The 22,344-nt window shown below is 34.4% G+C and overlaps 1 protein-coding gene across 16 annotated transcripts in view; it reads right to left on the bottom strand.

Moving 5' to 3' along the window:
• LOC113068748 (receptor-type tyrosine-protein phosphatase mu-like) overlaps positions 1-22,344 on the bottom strand; it is a 156,291-nt gene that overhangs the window by 76,465 nt on the left and 57,482 nt on the right. For all 16 annotated transcript variants that reach the window (XM_026241593.1, XM_026241596.1, XM_026241599.1 and 13 more), the window contains exons 5-9: positions 21,429-21,550; positions 20,482-20,656; positions 13,698-13,991; positions 2,602-2,910; positions 1,211-1,320 (exon numbers count right to left, since the gene is read on the bottom strand). In XM_026241593.1, coding sequence (XP_026097378.1) covers positions 1,211-1,320; positions 2,602-2,910; positions 13,698-13,991; positions 20,482-20,656; positions 21,429-21,550 — 1,010 coding nt within the window. The remainder of the gene's footprint in view (positions 1-1,210; positions 1,321-2,601; positions 2,911-13,697; positions 13,992-20,481; positions 20,657-21,428; positions 21,551-22,344) is intronic.

Here is a 22,344-nt window from a genome sequence, read left to right as displayed (position 1 = left end):
TTCGCACATTTTTATCTGCCTTAAACATAACTTAAATTAATACTTTCCAAGTTTTTAAAACTCTAATCAACATGGGCATTGACAAATATGGAATATTTATGTAAATGAATGTTTATTATTAGTGTAACCATACTCAACATAGAGCATAACGAATTCAGATACAGGTTTTCACAAGTCTTTTTTTTACTATTATATTAATGTAAACAATTATTATCAACTACTTATTATATTAAATAACCTTATTTTATTGGCTTAATTGTTTAGATTTTTATAATACATTACCTTCGTATCGATCTGTTCACATTTAGGTTTAGGGTTGCTGCATAAAAACACGGGTGAATGTTCGCATTGGTCTGAACAAAAACAGCAGACGTTTATTATTATTATCTTTAAGAAATATAGCAGTTTCTCCAACTGTAAACAAAACAGCACAGCAGCGGACTGTATTATTTATTTATTATTTTATTTATTAAATATTATTAAATATTTATTTAATTAAATCATCGCCTCTTGATGTTTAATCGTCACATTAAGCGATATCGCAATTCTGGTCTTTCCCTCCCTACATTTAAGACCTCCTAAAATCATGATTAAGACTTTCTTGTACCATTTAAGACTTTTTATGCCCTTAAATATAATACAACTAAATTTAAGACCTTTTTAGAATTTTTAAGGACCCACTGAAACCCTGAAACAGATAATGTGTGTTGCATTAATCACGTGTTAATAAATTAAGTGCCGTTAAAATGAATTTGCGTTATTAACGGTTTAATTTTGACAGCGATAGTTTCTTTACAAATCAGCAAGTTTCACGTACTCTCGGGTATATTTTACAGCAGTAGTTGAGAGATTTTTTTTCCTTGAGAGAATTTGTCATGTCCTGTACCTGATAAATATCCAGAACCATCAAGTTTGTGAAGGATAATCGAATCGAATTAAAACCAAGCCTAGAAGATATTTCTGTAGGCTGGGCGTGCGATGACTCCTTCTCGTCTCGTTTCGTTCCTGTAGGAGGCTGTAACTGTTGCAGCGGCTCTTTTCTAATAAAGTCTCTCTGCACTGCTGACCTGAGTGGCGTTAAAGTGCCGGCTGCTTACAGATCTAAAGGTTATTCATTTAGATTTATTAGTCAATTAAGTGAGTGTAGAGAATGACATACGGTGGCTTCCTTGGAAGATGAATGCTGAAGCTTGAAGGAATCAGAACTCACTTCGTATTGTTTGATTATGCCGTACGTCTGGAGCGGTTCTCTCCATCGGAGGGCGATCTTCTCCTCGTACGTGCTTCCTCGGATGGACTCGTGCGGGACGGCGCCAGGAACTGGAAAAGAAAAGACGGAGACCGATCAGAGTCTGCTGATCAAACCCGTATCGATCTGAAGAGACATGAGAAGGATTATTCATCTATTCAGTCGAAGGAATATGGAAGTTTGTTGTTCCTTGACCTCTGAACATCTCCAGGTTCAACCTTTGGGCTTGTTGTGTTTTCAAATGTTTCCTCATGAAATATGCTGCTTATACGGACGCTGTTGTCAAATATAAATAACACACACTCAACGCTGAGACCTGACACGAACCAGAACTGAAGCCATTCATGAGTGCAAATGGAAATAAGTTCAACACGAATGACCTTATTCCTGATTATATTGAATTATGTCTGAGGCTCCAGCACAATCATAAACGTAACTTTAAAAAGAAATAAGTTTAATAATAATAATATTGATTTTTATCACGCAGACACTTAAATATAACATTAATGTAAATTTTTGTTGTTGTTAAGATATTTAGTTTTTGCAAGAAAATCTAAATGTATTATAGTATGTCTGACGCTACAGTTAAATCATAAAAATAACAATAAAATATTAATAAAACGTTTTATAAAATTGTCAATGTTTATTATCAAGAATAAATATGACATTAAGATGAAACTTTTTGCTGTTCTGAGGCTACAGCATATCATAAAAAATACCAAAAAAAAAAAAATTGAAACAATGTTTTATAAATAAAAGTGTCTATGTTTAAATTAAGATAACCGTTTTTGTTCGTGAGATTCATTTTTAATTTTTGCAAGAATATTTATAAATTTAACTTGAATTATGTCCAAGGCTGCCGCCAAATCATAAAAAATGGCAATAATATAATATAACATTGTAAATTATAAATTTAAATGTATATTATATTATATTATAAATTATTAATATAGTCATAATAATAAAAAAATACAATGTTTTGTCAATCACGTCTAACGACAAAGCAAATCATAAAAAAATTAAATAAAACGTTTTATCGAAAACATCAATGTATATCATTCAGACTCTTAATGTTACATTAAGATAAATAAAAAAATTCCCCAAGACAATTTATAAATGAAATTTGAATCATATATGATGCTACAGCTAAATCAAAAAATATCCATAAAATGCATTTATAAAAAAATTTCAATGTTTTGTTCAATTTCATTAAAATTAATGTTTTTGCTTTTTTAGGAGTATTTTTGTTATGTCTAACGCTGCCGCAAAATCCTATGAAATAGTTTAAATGCAGTTTTGTTAATAAAGAGTTGATTAAAACTGTGAGTGGACTCTGAATGCTGGTGACTGACCGTCCTCTTCGGTCAGCACGATGAGCTCGTCGCTCTCTTTGACTCCCTCGAGGTTTTGCAGCAGCAGGCGGATGCTGACGTTGGTGTACGGCGGAAGGCTGCGGATGGTGTGCTGCGGCGTGCTGCTCAGAGTATCATAGCATGTCTCCTCGCGCGTCTCCTCTTTACCGTTAGCCATGTAGCGGTACTGCACCGTCAGATTGTAGCTGTAGCAGCGCGTCACGTTGTATCCGAACGGCTCCCAGTGGACTGTCAACTGCTTGGATTGGACGTCCACGACCTGCAGCTGCTGAGGGCCCAGCATGGGATCTGAAACACAGGAGAACGTTTCATCAGTAATGTCTTTCTAAACTAAATATCCATTGTTTTTGTTACAGACAAATATGACCAAATTTAAATATGAATAGCTGTCAAAACTAAAAACACTGTCCACAATGATGAGTCTGTGCATTGGATCTGAACAACTGGAGAAGTGGTTGCATTGTAAAAACACAAAAAGATCTGATATCAAAGACACCAACACTATCTAATCAATTGTATTTAATGTAAATACCATATAAAGTTAGTGCATGATGGAAAAATAAATATCTGTCAATGGGGTCAAAAAAAAAATGTACGTAACCCTCTGATTCTGCTAACATAGCAAAAAAAAAAAGACCATTTATTTATTTATTTATTTTAATGAAATAAATGTACGGCATTTTGATCCATTTATTACCGGTTACTTTTAATTACCTATGCTACTTTCTTAGCATAGACCTGAAACTGATGTAAATTTTGAAAGAAGAATTAAGTTTGGTCTTTTTCTAAAGACAAAAAATGATATATATATATATATATATATATATATATATATATATATATATATATATATATATATATATATATATACACACACACACACACTCACTCTAAAACTTTGAGAAAATCCATAAATCCAATTATGCTCCAAATTTGAAGTTGATATCACAAAACATGAGATTTAGTGTGCACGCAGTACCAAATGTTTCCACTAGATGAAATTCACTTTCTAATAATTTCCAATGCATCATTTTTTGTGTATGTTCACCTTGGAGTTGCCATTTACCAAGTTTCGTTCCATTCCAAAAAAGTTATATAAAAATAAAAAGCAACACGATTTTTCAATTCAACAAAGGTTTATATTGAGACATTTACTAAAAAGTCAGTGGGTTCAGAAAAATGAACTTGATTTATTTGATATTTATATTGATATTTATTCCTGTTTTCAGCACAAACTCACTTCATTTTGGCTTGTAGTGCATCTGCAGTAAATGTGTCTTTAGATATTCTAACTGGAAAACAAGACAGAAAAACAGAGGACGAGACTCATGTGACATTCAGTGCATATTTATCCCATGCTTTAAGGCTTTAAATTGTGCACTGGTGAAATAAGACTTTAAGACCCTCAGAAAGTCTGCCATACTGAAGCTGCGGACGTCAAACACAGAATGAACCGTGCACAGAGCACAGTCTGAGAGGGAAACGAAGCGAAGGCTGGTCTTTATTCAGTGTGTGTGTAGCTGCAGATTAAAACACGGCTCTGGAAACACCTTTTAATCAGCAGCTTGTAAGAAACACTGGAGGTGAGAGCTGAACAGACTCCGAGACGGCACGCATTAATCACTCGGCTCAAATGAAGCTCTTTGTGGAGCCTCTCAGTTACTTCTCACTCAAACACACGCTTAACAAGACAAAGACGCTTCGGCACTAATGAGACGCCACACATGTACAGTATCCAGCCGCTCCGGTAGAAACGGCTTGTTAAAGTTGAACTGCCATCTGTTTTTCTGAAGGAAACAGACTGCGGTTCATCTTTAAGAAGCCTGAGATAATAGGCATTATAATGTGAGATACCGGAGCCGTTCTGCACAAAGCATTAGCTGAAGGAGTCCATGAGCAGCTTGAATCTCTGGAGCAATGACATGCTTTGGACAATATAAAAATAAAAATCATATTATTCTGATTTCTGAAGATCATGTGACACTGAAGACTTGTGGAATGATGATGAAAATTCAGCGGAGCATCACAGAAATAAATTACACTTTAACACAGATTCACACAGAAAACAGATGTTTTACATTAAAATAATATTTCACTATTTTACTGTATTTATGATCAAATAAATGCAGCTCTGGTGAGCAGAAGAGACTCTTCCAGAAACATTATAAACTCCACCAGCACTATACTGATGACTGACTAAACCTCCAGCACTAATAAACTCCTGCCTGCTTAAAAAAGAAGAAAAAATAATAATTAAATCAGTTTCTCTGGGGCGTTTGGAGAAAATACTGCGATTGAAAGTTTCTAATCACATGCGTGAGTTAAAGCCTGATATAAATAAGGGTCTAATCCTGCGCTAACAGCAGCTGAACCTCGCCGTTAGCAGCGAAGCAGCATTTCCATACAAACAGAGTCTCAACGCCTCCGTTCATCTGCCTGTTTTACATACACTTCATCACATCTCCACAGATTCTCCAAGAGGAAGAGTCATGATCCTGATAGTTGTGTGTTATTATATACTTCAGCCACAACTGTGTTCACAATCTCTCATGCATTACTGCTTAAATGAGAAGGTTCTTCACAGATGAAGACATTTCACTGTAAGGGTGTGTGTGTGTGTGATTCTAGCCTTTGGCTTTCTCTGCCACTCAAACTCCTCTTCATCTGTTTTAACTCATTGATTACCTGCCGACATTCAGTGAAAATACCATTAACAGACTATCGATTAACCCCAACAGAGAGGAAAAACTCCAGCAGACAAATCACTCTTATTTACACACACTATCTGCTGCGTGTGTGTGTGTGTGTGTGTGTGTGTTTAGGTGCTGATAAAGCAACACCAGAGGAGAGTGTTCCTTGTGTTTCACTTTGCCACTATAAACAAAATAACCCCAAACAAACTGCAGTCAAGAGATAACACACACACACAAACACTCGAAACACACACACAAACACACACATACAAACATACTCACACACAAAAACACACTCAAAAACTCACTCAAACATATATATATTTTACAAAATGTAATGATATTTTATATATAAAAACGAGTAAAACTTCTTTCAGTATTAACTCATTTTAGTACATTAATAAAAATGCAATATAATAAAAAGTACAATAAATTATGCATGAAAAAAATTACACATCAAGATAACATTACTTTCCTAATATGAAGAGTGATGTGGCTAGCATTTCCTTTGATTCTGCTCTATGAGCTGCAGTGGTTTTCTGGAGGTTCAGCTCTTTCTGAAGGACAATCATGTGTTTCCTGTCACTGAGGTCAGTCTTCCTGCCGCTGACTGCAGGACAATCGCTGTCCTCTGAAGACTTTCCTTCTCTCAGCGTTTAAGCTGCTAACTATCTAAAGCACGACATATTTAAACACATCAGTGAACTGAACAGCATTTTTCTCCGTGACCCCTCTGACCTTCTGCTCAATGGCTCTGCTATAAACCTGATACATACACCTTTATATCAGAAACACTGAAAGACCTTCAGTCCATCCTAGTTTCTTCTTCGGAATGAATAAAACATATATGTTTCTTCTCTGTGAGAAATATACATGCACTATTGTTCAAAAGCGCATTTAAAAGATCAAAGATACAGTAAAAATTACTGCAAATAAAAAAAAAATTGTGTAAATATACTGCATTGCATTTTAATTTAATGCATTCTTGAACTATTTTTCTCACTTGTTTTACATTTTAGATATTAATGATAGAAACATACATTTATAAATATAAATTTGAATACATAATATAAATCATTACAAAATTAAATTAAATACACCTTTGACCTATTTGTTGCAGACCTGAGAACTCGATAGTTATCTTGTTTTGTTCTTGAATCTGTAAATGAATGAATCAGTGAGTCACTCAAAGATAGTTATCTTGTTTTGTTCTTGAATCTGTAAATGAATGAATCAGTGAGTCACTCAAAGATAGTTATCTTGTTTTGTTCTTGAATCTGTAAATGAATGAATCAGCGAGTCACTCAAAGACAGTTATCTTGTTCTGTTCTTGAATCTGTTAAATGAATGAATCAGTGAGTCACTCAAAGATAGTTATCTTGTTTTGTTCTTGAATCTGTAAATGAATGAATCAGCGAGTCACTTAAAGACAGTTATCTTGTTCTGTTCTTGAATCTGTAAATGAATGAATCAGCGAGTCACTCAAAGACAGTTATCTTATTCTGTTCTTGAATCTGTTAAATGAATGAATCAGTGAGTCACTCAAAGATAGTTATCTTGTTTTGTTCTTGAATCTGTAAATGAATGAATCAGCGAGTCACTCAAAGACAGTTATCTTGTTTTGTTCATGAATCTGTTGAATGAATCAGCGAGTCACTTAAAGACAGTTATCTTGTTCTGTTCTTGAATCTGTTAATGAATGAATCAGCGAGTCACTCAAAGATAGTTATCTTGTTTTGTTCTTGAATCTGTAAATGAATGAATCAGCGAGTCACTCAAAGATAGTTATCTTGTTTTGTTCTTGAATCTGTAAATGAATGAATCAGCGAGTCACTCAAAGATAGTTATCTTGTTTTGTTCTTGAATCTGTAAATGAATGAATCAGCGAGTCACTCAAAGACAGTTATCTTGTTCTGTTCTTGAATCTGTTAAATGAATGAATCAGTGAGTCACTCAAAGATAGTTATCTTGTTCTGTTCTTGAATCTGTTAAATGAATGAATCAGTGAGTCACTCAAAGACAGTTTTCTTGTTTTGTTCTTGAATCTGTTAAATGAATGAATCAGTGAGTCACTCAAAGATAATTATCTTGTTCTGTTCTTGAATCTGTTAAATGAATGTATCAGTGAGTCACTCAACAGTTTTCTTGTTCTGTTCTTGAATCTGTTAAATAAATGAATCAGTGAGTCACTCAAAGACAGTTATCTTGTTCTGTTCTTGAATCTGTAAATGAATGAATCAGTGAGTCACTCAAAGACAGTTATCTTGTTTTGTTCTTGAATCTGTTGAATGAATGAATCAGTGAGTCACTCAAAGACAGTTATCTTGTTTTGTTTTTGAATCAATAAATTAATGAATCAGTGAGTCACTCAAAGACAGTTATCGTGTTTTGTTTTTGAATCTGTAAATTAATGAATCAGTGAGTCACTCAAAGACAGTTATCTTGTTTTGTTTTTGAATCTGTAAATTAATGAATCAGTGAGTCACTCATAAAAGACAGTTATCGTGTTTTGTTCTTGATTTAAATCGTGTTTTTGAACAAATCAGTTGAATTAATGAATCAGTGAGTCACTCATAAAGACTAGTTATAAAGAAAGTTATTTGTCTTCGAATAAATCAGTGAATGACTCTGTTATAAAGACAGTCACCTGACAGTAACTATAAAATCATCACATGATATAATGCTGGCTTTTATATCAATATTGCTGATAATAATCAGGCTGATTTTACTGATTCAAATGTTTTAGTTAAAAAAATCTGTTATACTGGCGTGCATAAATCAAATTAATTACATATTAAATGTATTCAGTATTATTATTATTTATTAAATATTAAATATATACAATTTTTACAAAAATTATATAAACAATGATAAACAATAAAAAATAATAATTGAATAAATAAATAAATGTAATTAATATAAAGTTTATTAAATCATGAATATTTTAAATAGATTTAGTGTGTTTTTTTTACTTCTTACACTCAATTAAGTGAATCTAACAGGCTGTTTGGCTGAAATGATGCTTACTCGAATTAAAAATAGATGAAATCAAGATGAGTATCTGGTGTTAGAGACTTTGCTGACGTATCCTGAGAGTCTGTTGAGTTTCAGTCCAGCGAGGAAACTCTTCCATGATAACCAGGGAATAAAGAAACTCAATCTGAGAGTGAATATCAAAAGCAGCGAGAGTGTTTCATGTGTGCACCGAGCTTCGAGTGTGTCGTTCACGTCTGTTTCAGAAAACAGAGACAGCGCGAGTGGAAGAATCACGGCCGTGCCGCATTATTGTTTGTGAAGCCCCTCGGCGGGAAGCAGCAATATCAACAAACCCATCTAGGCAACAGCGCTGCTTTCATCCTTATCAAAGCGCTTTCATACGGCTGGAAGTGGAGCAGTAATGACAGCTTTTGAAAACCCACAATCAAAACTCAATCACTCTACCCAGAGTGCACTTCTGCACAAAACTGTGGACGGACCCGTGTCAATGCCACCTGATTCGTCTTCACTTCCTGCGTCTGTTCACTCGCTGATGATGATGATGTCATCACCGTTAACCTTCTTTACCGCACTGATCTGAGGTCAGCGATCACACCACATCAGACTGAGCTTCTACAGCAACCCTCATTAGGGCTCTTCACTAAATCCAACAGAACTCCCTAACGAGTGTGAGTGAGAGAGAGAGAGTGAAACACTGACACCACATTCCCTCTGTACAGGCAGCAGCTCACCTTACACACACACACACACACACACACACACCGTATCTGATGAACAACAGAGTCCTCATCACACACATGAATATATATTCAAAATACAATAATAATATATACCACTATCCGAGACAGAATAGAATAGAATAGAATAACACTATTTATTCAGGGTGAGTAAATGATAACAATTTTAATTTCTGGGTTTTTAATTGAATATTTATAAAATATAATAATTAACATTTGTAATGATTTCATATTAATAATACTATAAATATAATAAAAATATATAATTTAGGGTGAGTAAATGACAAAATTGAAATATTTCATATATACACACACACAAACACACACATATATGTGTTTATTCAGGATTTGTATATTTATATTATATAATAATAATAATATTTATAATTAATATTTATAAAAAAATAAAAAATAATATTTTAAACCTAATCAAATAAATATAATTTAGAATCAGTAGATTAAGACAAAATACATTTTTTGTTTATTTATTTTTTATTTAATATTTATAATATATATTTATTAATATTTCTGAGTAAATGATGACAGAATTTAAATTCTGGAGGTGCTTTGAGGGACTTTGTCTGCATGTGCAGTGCAGATTCGGGAAGCGCTGTGTGTTCATCTTTTGGGTTCCTCTCCGTGAATCTGCTGCTTTCCAGGGAGAGGAAGAAAGGACTCCGGAGTAATGCCCTACTTCAGGGATAAAAGGCAGGTTTACTCTATTTACCACACTGCTCATGTCAAATGAATTATAAAGAGCTGCTCAGATATGCAGGTCTGTGCACTCTGAAAACAGACGCTAATCGTGTTTGTTTCACTGCAGCTCCAGAAGATCAGGGAAAGACAGAAGGCTCTCCTCAAATGGCAACATGAGGAAACATTACTATCAGAAGGCATAATAAAAGTCCTGTGGATAATACTGCTTCACAACCTCTAGCTACGAGAAAACCCTCACACACACACACACACACACACACACACACACAGCCTGAAGTCCCTCAGATGCTAATATCACATCACACCGCACTAGTGCTAGTAAATCTGGTTAAAGATCTGTGCTAGTAACTCAAAACTAAAACCCTGAGGTTTGAAACCTGAATCCTAAATAAGACTAAATAAATCTAATCTAATCTCCTCCAGATTATCCTACACAGAGCCTGAGCACAAATACAAGAATTCAATATTACACATTTCAAGTATTAAAGTTGACTTTAATCGTAACTAGCATTAGACGTATTTTTTTATTATTTTTTATTTTTTTGCATTTTCTTGTTGATTTTTGGTGAACATTCTGCAGAATGTTGCAGATTTGACTGAGATTTATCAAATCAGATTAAACTAGAGTGTGTTAACCTGTTATATTATTGGTAATGACAACTAAAACAAAATTAAACATTTAAGATACATTATACGAAAACAAAATTACAACTAATATGACTGGAAAAACTGGAACTAAAATAAAATAAAATATGTGTGTGTGTGTGTGTGTGTCTGTGAGTGAGTGTCTGTGTGTGTGTGCGTGTGTGCGTCTGTGCGTGTTTGTTTGTTTGTTTTTGTGTTGTGTGTGTGTGTGTGTCTGTTTGTGTGTGTGTCTGTGTCCGTTTGTGTGTGTGTGTGTGTGTGTGTGTGCGTGTTTGTGTGTGTGTTTGTGTGTGTGTCTGTGTCTGTGTCTGTGTGTTTGAGAGTGAGTGTGTGTGTGTGTGAGAGTGTGTGTGTGTGTGTGTGTGTGTGTCTGTCTGTTTGTGTGTGTGTCTGTGTCTGTTTGTGTGTGTGTGTGTGTGTGTGTGCACGTGTGTGCGTGTTTGTGTGTGTGTGTGTGTGTGTCTGAGAGTGTGTGTGTGTGTGTGTCTTTGAGTGAGTGTCTGTGAGTGAGTGTGTGTGTGTGTGTGTGTGTGTGTGTGTTGGAGGAGCTGTCAGACGAGCGTCTGTGTCTCTCTGAGCGTCAGATTCGTTCTCTGCTCCTCTGCGCTCCGCTTCTCCCAACAGGAAAATTAAAGGCGTTGATCCCGCTGGAAATGAGAAACTAAATCTCTCACAAAGCTAAAAGACACTCTTGAAAGTCACCTTCAGCTCGGCACGAGTCCTCACCGCAAGAAAAATGATCCCGACGGAGGAGGAAGCAGAGGAAGAGGAATCAGTTCAGCACTTATCAGCGCAGGCGTACAGTAGAGGACAGAAAGAGTCGTGTTCAGGGAGCAAATGAACACCATACAAACTCATTATACTGTCTCATTTAAATTCTATTTAAATTCTACATACAGTATATTATATTTATACTTTTTATATATATTTTCAGTATATCAACAATACATTTTAGGAAACAGCATGCTTTTATTTTAGTAACTGATATATATATATATAATTATATAATTTCACCCCCAAATAGTACTATAAATATCATATTTTATTGTAGCATTTTCAATATAACTTATAAAAACTATATATTTTTTTTATTATTATATATATTTTATTTTATATATATTTGTATTTACATTTTAATAAAAATGTATGACAAATAATATAAAATTTTATCTAATATAACAATTTTCATATTATTATTATTATTTTTTTTAGTAGTATACCGGAGGGAGAGTAGCGATGTGTTTCTGTGGCTCAGATTCTCTCATCAGAGTCAGACAGTAAATCAGGGCGAGACGAGCCGCCGGCCGCAGCAGAAGGTCGTTAGAGAAGAGCTGGTCTGTGTCTGGAGTCTGTCACACTCCTGTCACTCTGTGCCGATGGTATCCGTCAGAATTTGTCAATTACAGCGTTGCGTTCGCATGCTCGGATAGCCAAGAGCTTCTGTCGCGCGAGTCCAGAGATAAAGAGAGCAAACGACATCGTCTTTCTGTGCTCTTCTTCATGCTGTCAGTAAACGCTTCGTCTCTGTCCAGAACCAATGCGCTAACCTGACCTGCTATTTCCAGTATGCATTCCTAATGGTGCTCGCAACACCAAAACATGGGTTCGAATCCCAATGAGTGCATTATTTTGATATGAGCGTCTGTCAGAAATGTAAACATGATAAATGAAGCAGAAGTAATATCAGACGTATTTTAGTATGTCTATTTTGACTCATTTGATTTATAATAAATATTAATAATGCAAAAAATAACCCTCTTTTTCGCAGATATTTGGATGCCATTGCACAATCTTGCATTCATCGTTTCTGTGATGTGAAAATCGTGGAGAGAATCACAGAATACAATAAAATCAAATATTACAATAATTTATAGTATAACATACATTGACATGTGACAAATTTTGCATGGATACATTTTGAAATAAAGTTGGTAAACTTATAATAATTTATAAAGTTTATATAAGTTTTTTACATATATATATATACAAAATAAGTGTGTCAATACATTAAATTATTTAATGTTTATGTATTTCAATATAAATATATATATGCAGCAGTATAACATGGTAGTACCATAGTAAGTCCAAAACAAAGAAAGCGTTTGTAGTTTATCAGAAATCCTCTGCTGTTCTGTCGTTCTCTGTAAAAACCGTCAGCACAAATTTATGCTAATGATCGGACATCCAATGGAATGAAATGATAATTTATGTAAATGCAGTTTTGCCATTCCACTCTTTACTGCCTCAAGCACCTCTCATCCGATTGGCTGATGAATCCTGTGATGCGCTAATGGGCAGTTAGCGCTCAGGCTAATGGAAAAGCTATTAGCCTGGTGTGGGAGTGTCACGCGGTGACCCTGAGCGCTAATACAATCACAAAAGTCATTGGAAAGGAGAGTCATTGCACCTGCTTAATTACTGTGATAATTGCGTGTGGTTTGCTGGGGGCCCGGGGCTCCGGCGGCGTGATGCTAATGTGCCCGGCACTGTGATGAACACTTAATAACGCTAATGCTTTCCTGCACCATTACTAGAGAAACACATGAGTGTTAGAACCGCTCGTACTTCATCTAAACAACTACTAACACAGTGTTTATTTGGGTAATGAACTCCTCGTGAGTCCAGAAAAGAGCTCCATTCGTGCTGAGGATGCTTAAAGTTAGCTCCACTAACGACTCACATAAACGAATTTCAACACACTGAATGGTGCATCAAGACACAATGACAACCAGCGATTGGGAAAACTGAACAACAACTTTAAGATTCATTGTAGTGAATCAGTTTGTGGTAATGAATCAGATCATTTTATTGAATCAGTTCATTGTTGTGAATCAGTTCAGTGTGGTGAATCAGTTCAGTGTGGTGAATCAGTTAATTGTAATGAATCAGTTAATATAAGAATGAATCAGCTAATTTTAGTGAATCAGATTGTTGTTGTGAACCAATCTGTAGTAGTGAATCAGTTCATTTTAGTGAATTAGTTCATTGTTGTGAATCAGTTCACTGTGGTGAATCAGTTTTTTGTAGTGAATCAGTTAATTGTAGTGAATCAGTTAATATAAGAATGAATCGGTTAATTTTAGTGAATCAGTTTGTTGTTGTGAATCAATCTGTAGTAGTGAATCAGTTCATTTTAGTGAATTAGTTCATTGTTGTGAATCAGTTCAGTGAGGTGAATCAGTTCAGTGAGGTGAATCAGTTTGTTGTTGTGAATCAGTCTGTTGTAGTGAATAAATTTTAGTGAACTGACATCATCACTTGTGGTATAATGACAGGGATTTTTCACCTGCACACTTGGTGCGGGCCCTGAGCGGTGGGCCCGGGGCCCCGGTGCCGCCCTCGTTGGGTCTGGTGAGCAGCACGCTGATCTCGTACTCGGTGTCGGGGTCCAGGTGGCCGATCTTGTGGTTGGGTTTGTCGACTGGTTGGCTGTCGATCAGGCTTCCAGAAAGCGTGCGGTACTCCACCTCCTTCTCGATGATCGGCCCGTCTCCGTTGATGGAGTTTGCGTTGAGCTGGATCCACATGTAGGTGGCGCCAACCGCCGTCAGCTGAGGAGGAGCGATGGGGATCGGAGGCTCTGAGAGACAGACACGACATCAATATTATCACAACACAGAAGGACATTTCAGCCATCAAATTTTTTTAAAATATGTAATGTAATAATTATGGGTGTGATCGAAGCAGAATACTTTATTCGGAATGGCACGGATAATGGCTTCAAAAACAGTAAAGGTATAATTCTGCCTGAATATTCTGCTGAGGTTGGCACAGTCTGGTGTTGGCTAGATAACAGTTGAACCAGGGGATCAGCTCAGTATTATACACAGACCTCTAAATAAACTTACGTAAACGTTAACGTTATGAATGAAAAGAACGGAAATCAAACACAGCATTGCTGTTGCCTCACTGTGCATCTGTCAGAAATCAGAGCTTGGAAAGAGTTATATCACCTATAATAATACACCATACATGTTCTATTGTTTGCATATATTTAAAAGGCAATGATTTACACCTTAGGCTACGATATACGAATGAATGGAATAAGCACAGCGCGCTCACCAATCAAACAGCCGCGTTGCACGTCTCAGTCTCTCAAAAACCAAACCAGTTCTCTCTCAAGAGTAGGCTAATAATCAACTTAGATATGGATACATTTTCTACTTGCTCTACATGTTTGCATCTTTATCTTTTGCTGGTTTGCGTGGCACACGCGCATTTGTTTAGTGAAGTTCACAAAAAGTCTCGCTTAAAGAGTTCTGCGTAATGAAAATGTGCGCATTAAATTGATTCAGTCGAGTTCAAATGATCACTAAAAATTTGTCATGACATCTCTCTGCTTGCATGATAAATATTATTTTAGAAATTAATATTTTAGTTTAACACTGCATACTTGTTCAGTGATAACTATGAAAAAAGACGTTGTACGATGTTGTATCCGAATGCAGATACGTACGAAAAATGTTGTGATTGTAAAAATTTTAATATGTAATGTCAGTATTATAAAGTTTTAACAATTTACATATGTAGCTAATTGTTGCATAAGGCTCTGAATTAATACGCGTTTATTGATAAGAGCCCTTTAAAATAGTTTCATTTATAGTAACATGAACCACGAGTAGTCGAGTAACTCGAGTTTTTTTCTTAATAAGAAATCGACTAGCAGAAATCACTAGTCGTGCAACCCTTAATACAGTATATACACACACACAAACACACATTTCTCATTTTTGTTTCAGTTGAAGTTCTAAAAAAATAAAAATTAAACAAACTAATCAAGCTCAAAATGGAATATTCAAATTTTTTGAGAATTTTTAACTTTCCTAAGATGTAAAACTTAACCATCAGAATTAAAACAAAATATTTCAGTTTTTGTGCAATATATCTAGAATATAAGAATGTTTTTTTTTTTATTGAATTACAAAAAAAATAGAGACCTTTTCCATGATATTATAATTTTTTTTTTTGGTCGTCAGCTGAACTCTCGAAGGCTAGTCATTTTCTTAATGAAATGCTGAGATGAGTGAAAAGCCGCAGATCAACAAAGAGCTGCTTAATTCTGCCCTGTGTCTCTGGGCTTTAATATTAAGTGGCACAATTAAGCACCGGCGCGTCGCTCGCGCACAAAAGCCACAACATGCAATCTAGAGCGAAATCTTCAGACGGGCCTGATTCCTCTGAGCTAATGACTTAAACCAATTAATTTCCTGACCTTCATTGTTTCAGATGAGCACAATTTCATTAGTCGCCACCCCAGCGGTCTCTTGGAACCAAATTCTCTAATGGCATGTTTGACCTAGATGAATATCCAGGAAAATAAAATAAAATAAAATTTTATTTAATAATAAAATTTTATAAAAATAAAAAATAAATAAATTACAACTGTAAAAAATAAAATATATTTTTTTATACAATTATAGAAATAAAACATTAATAAATTGAAATAAATGTATAAATTAAAATTCTAAAATAAAATTACAAAATATAATGGTAGAAAATGTATATATATATATATATATATATATATATATATGATTTTAAAAAATTAATAAAATTATTAAATATAATTATAAAAAATCAATTTAATAAAAATTATAAATTATAATATGGAGTAAATTAATTTTGAAAAACAGTATCAAAAGCAACTGAGAAAGTGGTTGCACACTGCTATGATATTGATGACAACAATTAAGAGTGTCACTGCTGTCTTTAGAACACAGAAATTACTTCATCTTAGGCAAATGGACAGACGGACGGTAGGCTCAGACTGAGAGCTCATAGCAGCTGAATTGCAGGAGCAGGTCAGTGTAGAGGAACCACACAGCGGCGTATGGATGTGGAGCGTGGAGAATGCCAATTACAGCTGCGCTAATGGAGCATCCATCATCCTGGCAGCTCTGTGCAGGTGTGACCACAGACACGCTCCACTACACCCACAACAACAACAACAACAACAGCGACATCTCTCTCCATCCTCCTGCTGATCGATTCACACACTCCAGACAAACCACACACGCCGAGAAACGCCATGAACATGCACACGCGTGAATGTGATTCACTCCGGCTCACTGCTCGCTGCTGTCAGTCATCACTAGTGCTGGTGCTGCACCATACAGCCCTGCCATACGAAACTTTATATTTCTATAATAATACATACTGGAAAATCCAATATTTCAACATTCATACAATACAGTAAATGTTACTATTTCACCCATCAAAATATCCTCTGCATTCCAAAAAGAGGATTTACTGAAACTAGGCTAAAAAACTATTCTGAACTAATGCAACTTTTATGCATCTTTTTTATTTTCAGAAATAAATAACCAAAAAAAATCCTTAATTTAACTTAATTACTGCTGCCAAAACAAAATGCATGTAAAACTAAATAACGTAGTAAGTAAATAATTGTTTTTAATATGCAATAAATAAATAAAAAGATGAAAAATTCCATTCTCAGAATGAAAATATATTTTTTTATAAAAAGTGCTGGTTAAAAAAAAAAGAATTTTATTGTATAATTTACCATCAAAATTTCTCTACAGTAAAATAAATACAATGCTCTGAACGTCTGCAACTGTTTTATTTCTTTATTTAAAAAATTGACTTAAATGCCATTTTAACTTAAAAATAAATAAATAAATAAAAGTTAAATATTTCCATTGTCAAAAAAAAAGTACAAATACAAATACTGAAATAACAGTCTAACATTGTAAACTTGTGAATTTTATTTTATTTATTTTATTTTAATAAAAAAAAAAACAGATGAAAAATGTGATTCTCAGAATGAAAATATATTTATTAATAAAAAGTGCTGGTTAAAAAAATAAAATAAATTGTGTATTTTATTTTTTTATTGTAAATTTACCATTAAAATTCCTCTACAGTAAAATAAATAAATACAATGTTCTGAACATCTGTAAATGCCATGTTAACTTAAAAAAAAAAAAAGTTAAATATTTCCATTATCAAAAAAACAGTACAAATACTGAAATACAGTTATGGCCAGTAATAAATATTTTAAGCTGTCAAAACTTACTCTGCAGTCTAAAATTGTAAACGTATGCACTTTTTTCCAAAAGCAGGAGAAATTCTATACAGTTTCTTACTTCTGCAACTCTCTGATGAGAAACAGAGTTAGTACTTGACTCGAGTAAAAGTGTAAAATCATGAAACAACACACACGACCCTTTAAAACACTTGTTCAGAGGAACTAAAAGTGTCTCATCATCAGAATCAGAAGACCATGTGACACCAGTGAGAGTACAGAAACCCTTCGATCACCAGAGGTCAGAGGTCAGTGCTCCGCTGCCTGCGAGTGTGTGTTTGTGCACCTGCCGCTCACACACACACACACACACTCATGCGGTCTGTTGGGCTGCACCCTGAGCCGTCTCTGACACACTCTGTCATCAGGAGGTTCTGGGCTTTCTGCAGGTTTGGGGCCGGACCGAGTGAATCTGAGCTAATGTGACGTGACAGAGACCTGAACTCATCACACACTCGCTGTCTGCAGGCCAGCTTCCTCCTCAGAAGGTCGAACATCACACAACTTCCCCTCGCTCGTGTTTTCCTTCTTTCACTGTCCGTCACACACAGAATCTCAAACTACAGTAGCACACCATACACCGAAGAGAACGCTCAAATAACATCTTTAGATCCTGAAATATTAGAAGATAACAATATATGTAGAAAACTTTAAAACTGACATAGTATATATATATATATATATATATATATATATATATATATATATATAAAATCTATAAAAATTTAAATATTTATATATAAATATAAAATGTATATCCATAAAATATATTATATAAAATATAATATTATAATATTTTAAATAAAATTATACATTTAAAATCAAATATAATCTAAATATATCCATAAATTTAAAACATACACTGTATGTTTAACAGTATTATAAATATAATAATAATTTATATATAATTACAATAAAAATATACTTAAAATCCAAAATATTAAAATACATATTCATAAATATAAAACATTACTATAAAACACAAAAAATATATTATAAAACATTTTTAGAAAGTTTGAACAAACAAACTGAAACAAAATATATATATATATATTAGGGCTGTCAAATGATTAAAATTTTTTATCAAATTAATCAGAATTTTCAGTGGATTAATCAGGATTAATCACTATTTGCAATTACACCTGAATCCTAACCATTTTTTTTTTTCTGAAATGCGTACATAAAGATAAATAACAGGACACAGATACATAATTTTCATGTATTGATTCATCAATATGTGGTTCTTTTTTTTCTGAATTTCAAAAGTTTAACATTTACTTAGATCAATTTTACCTGAGCACTATATCAAACCATGCCATTTAACTACAGATAGTGTAAGAGTTTTAGGTGAACCAGTGGTTAAATATAGCCACATATCTATGAAATTATGCATAGAGAAACTCGAAAGAATGAACTCAGAAACACAAACATGCGCCCTCTGCATATGCACTCTTGTTTTTGGGAGGTGTTCATTTGCTCTGCCACAATACTTTAGGATCGATATTTTCACGTTCTGAAGGCTTCAAGTGCCAGCAAAACCAAGTAAAAATGCATATGCTTTTCCAAACAGCTGTAATTTTCGCTGCATTGCATGTAGCGTTCTGCGCATGCGCAGTGTGAAACACAGGACGCTATAACAGGAAGAAGCTCCAGCGTATCAACTACCAAAGTCGTCTCTGTTTATCGAGCTTGGCATGAATGTATTTGAGAGTAACTGGGGTAAAACCTTAAGCTACTTCTGTGTTTTCTTCGCGGCGCTCGCCGCTGTTTTTTACTATCTTGAGAATTCAGAGATCGACGAGACTTTCCTGACCTAAATAATTTGTCACACTGCGCATGCGTGAAATGCGTTAAAAAATTTGACGTAATTAACGACAAACAACTAATTAACTTTGTTAACGCGCTATTTTTGACAGCCCTAATATATATATATATATATATATATATATATATATATATATATATATATATATATATATATATATATATATATATATATATATATATATATATATATATATATATATATTACCAATATAAATATATATATATATATATATATATATATATATATTTTATAACACTACTGGCAAAAAGAACACATTTGAGGCCAGTAAGGTGTATTTTCGGTGGTTAATTCATTGGCAGAAGTTCATTCTGGCACTGCAGCAGACTTGAGTGTGTGTGTGTGTGGGTGTGTGTGTGTGTGTGTGTGTGTGTGTGTGTGTGTGTGTGTGTGTGTGTGAGTGTGTGTGTGTGTGTGAGTGTGTGTGTGTGAGTGTGTGCAGAGAAAGGAAGCATGCTGTAAATGATTTATGACTCTCATTGTGCTGTCACAGGACGCAGGTCAGTCTTGTTAACCTGCGGGCGTCTTTCTCCTGGAGGAAACAGAGCGTTGTGACGCCCCTCGCTGCCCTTGGCCGCTCACACACACACACACACACACACACACACACACACACGAGAATGAGAGTCTCCTACCAAACGTGTTTCACGCCGCCTGACAGGCCGATGTTTAATCTAAAGGGGCAGAATGTAAAATAATACGATTTTCTGAGCCAATTTGGGCTAATAATCAGAGAGAGAGATGCGATGGAGGAGAGGAACCTTCCGCTAACAAACACACGGATAAACAGAGCCAGAATTAGATCTTCTTCTTTTGCATTTACAGTAAAAAAGATATTTTAGGCTGCATGATTTTCTTCATTAACCCGTTATAACATCATAACATCCTCTAGACTACAAAAAGAGCTTCTATTGGAACTAAACGACTGAACTTATGCAACTTTCTTTTCTTTAGTAATTGCTTTTTTTTCTTCTCATTTTCTTTGCAAAGACAAAAATAGCAATTGGAAGAAATGTAGACTTTGATATTTGTGCCGCTTCATTTCCACGGAGGAAGCTGTTGATATTATGGTCTGTGGAGACCAGCGTATAAAGACATCTGACTGAACGTGAGCCGGATATGACTCCACCTCCAGAGAATTATGAGCGATCTCCATCACGAGCGCTCATGAAAACTCACGTTTGACCACCAGATCTCCGTAACTGGACACGCCGACCCCTCTCTCGGAGCGCACGATGCAGCGGAAGCGGCCCGAGTCGTCTTTGGTGGTGTTGACGATGTCGAAGGTGGCGGTGTAGCGTCTGGAGTTGACGGGTTTGGTGTCCTTCATAGGAGCCGCTCGTCCTCTGATGCCCTGAGAGTCACACACAAACAAGAGCACGACCAGTCACAAAAACACAGCCAGTTATTCAGCTGAAATCTCCAGATACAGCTCGCTTCAACATCAGTGTTTACTGGAGAAATAGATACAGCTCTGAACACTGACTGTAATTCACTTATCTAGAATAACCAACAGAACAGTGTGTGTGTGTGTGTGTGTGTGTTCGTGTTCAATCAGACCTTATGGATTATTACTATAAGTAACTAAACAAAAATTACAGATCCTGCCTTGGCAACTAACTGAATTACTAAAATTACTAAATTAAATTTGAAAATTAAATTACAAACTGTAAATTAATAAAAAATAAAATCCAATAAAAAAGCAAGAGTTAATATGGACGGAACTGCAGTGTTAAAGCTAAAATAATATATGATATTATATCATATATGACATATGACGTGAAAATAAAAAATAAAATAAAATAAAATAGATTAAAAAAAATTTTTTTTTAATTTAAACTGAATGAAAACAACTAATTTTAAAGTTAAAATAAAATAAAATAGATGAAAAAATAAAATTAAATTAAATTAAAACTAAATGAAAATAATTTTGAAGCTAACTGAAAATAAATTTAATCCTAAAACTGAACTAAAACCAAATAAAATCTTTTAACAAAAAAAAACAAAAAACTGAACTAAACTAAAAAAAAAAAAAAAACTGAACTGAAAAGAAAAGAAAATGACATGACAATGAACTAATCCTAAATGAAGACACTCAAACACAGACGCTCTGCTGATGGAGTTACCTGCAGCCAGAGCTTGTAGTGGACGTGGTCTTTGGGCTGACCGTTAATAGTGCACTGGAAGGTGGCCGTCTGTCTGGCGTTGACCTCCACGCTCTTAATGTGCAGGAAGTGAGGCGTGTTGACTGACAGAGAGAGAGAATCAGTGAGCCACAACTGACAACATGATGCTTCATTCAGTGATTCAACTCAGATGACTCCTCCAGACACCTGTGAAACTGCAGTGAATCAGTCATAAAATGAATCCGCACACGTTCACTCAGCACATTTCCATCAGGATATTACAGGATCAACCGCTGAGTTTTCCAGACGCAGCACTTTGAGAAACTCACGAGGAAAGGTCAGAGAGACACGAAACACATCAGACTGAATGAGAAAACAGCCATCAGCCCCAGAACCCAGAAACACCAGAGAGAGAACCAGCAGAAGGAGAGATGAAATAAAGTATCAATATTAGATGAAACTAACAGAAATAAGAAATGTTGCATGAGCAGGTTTTTTTTTCTTTATTGATTTATTATAGATACAAAAAATGAACTATAACTTAAAAATAAATTATATCTAAATACATTATTAAATAATAAATTAAAACCTAAAAACAGAAAAAAAAGATTTTAATTAAAATTAAACCTAAAATATTACAATTACTTAAAATTAAACTAAAATTAAAAAGAGTATTAATTAACACTAGTGTATTTAACTGGATCACCACGTGGAAATAAATAAATACTAAAAGAAGAACCAAAATTGAATCAATTTTAAAACAAAGGTTAAAAGAATAAAACCTAAAATTAAAATCAAAAATAGATTTTTAAAATTAAAATTAACCTACAATTCTAGTAATAAAATAATCATTAAAAAAAAATCTGAAAACAAAAATCCAATATGATACAAAAAAAAGAGAAACAAGAAACAAACA

This window comes from Carassius auratus, linkage group LG49B, assembly GCF_003368295.1.
Source record: "Carassius auratus strain Wakin linkage group LG49B, ASM336829v1, whole genome shotgun sequence".
In the NCBI taxonomy this organism is placed as follows: Eukaryota; Metazoa; Chordata; class Actinopteri; order Cypriniformes; family Cyprinidae; genus Carassius; species Carassius auratus.
This window is presented reverse-complemented; position numbering and strand designations above follow the sequence as displayed.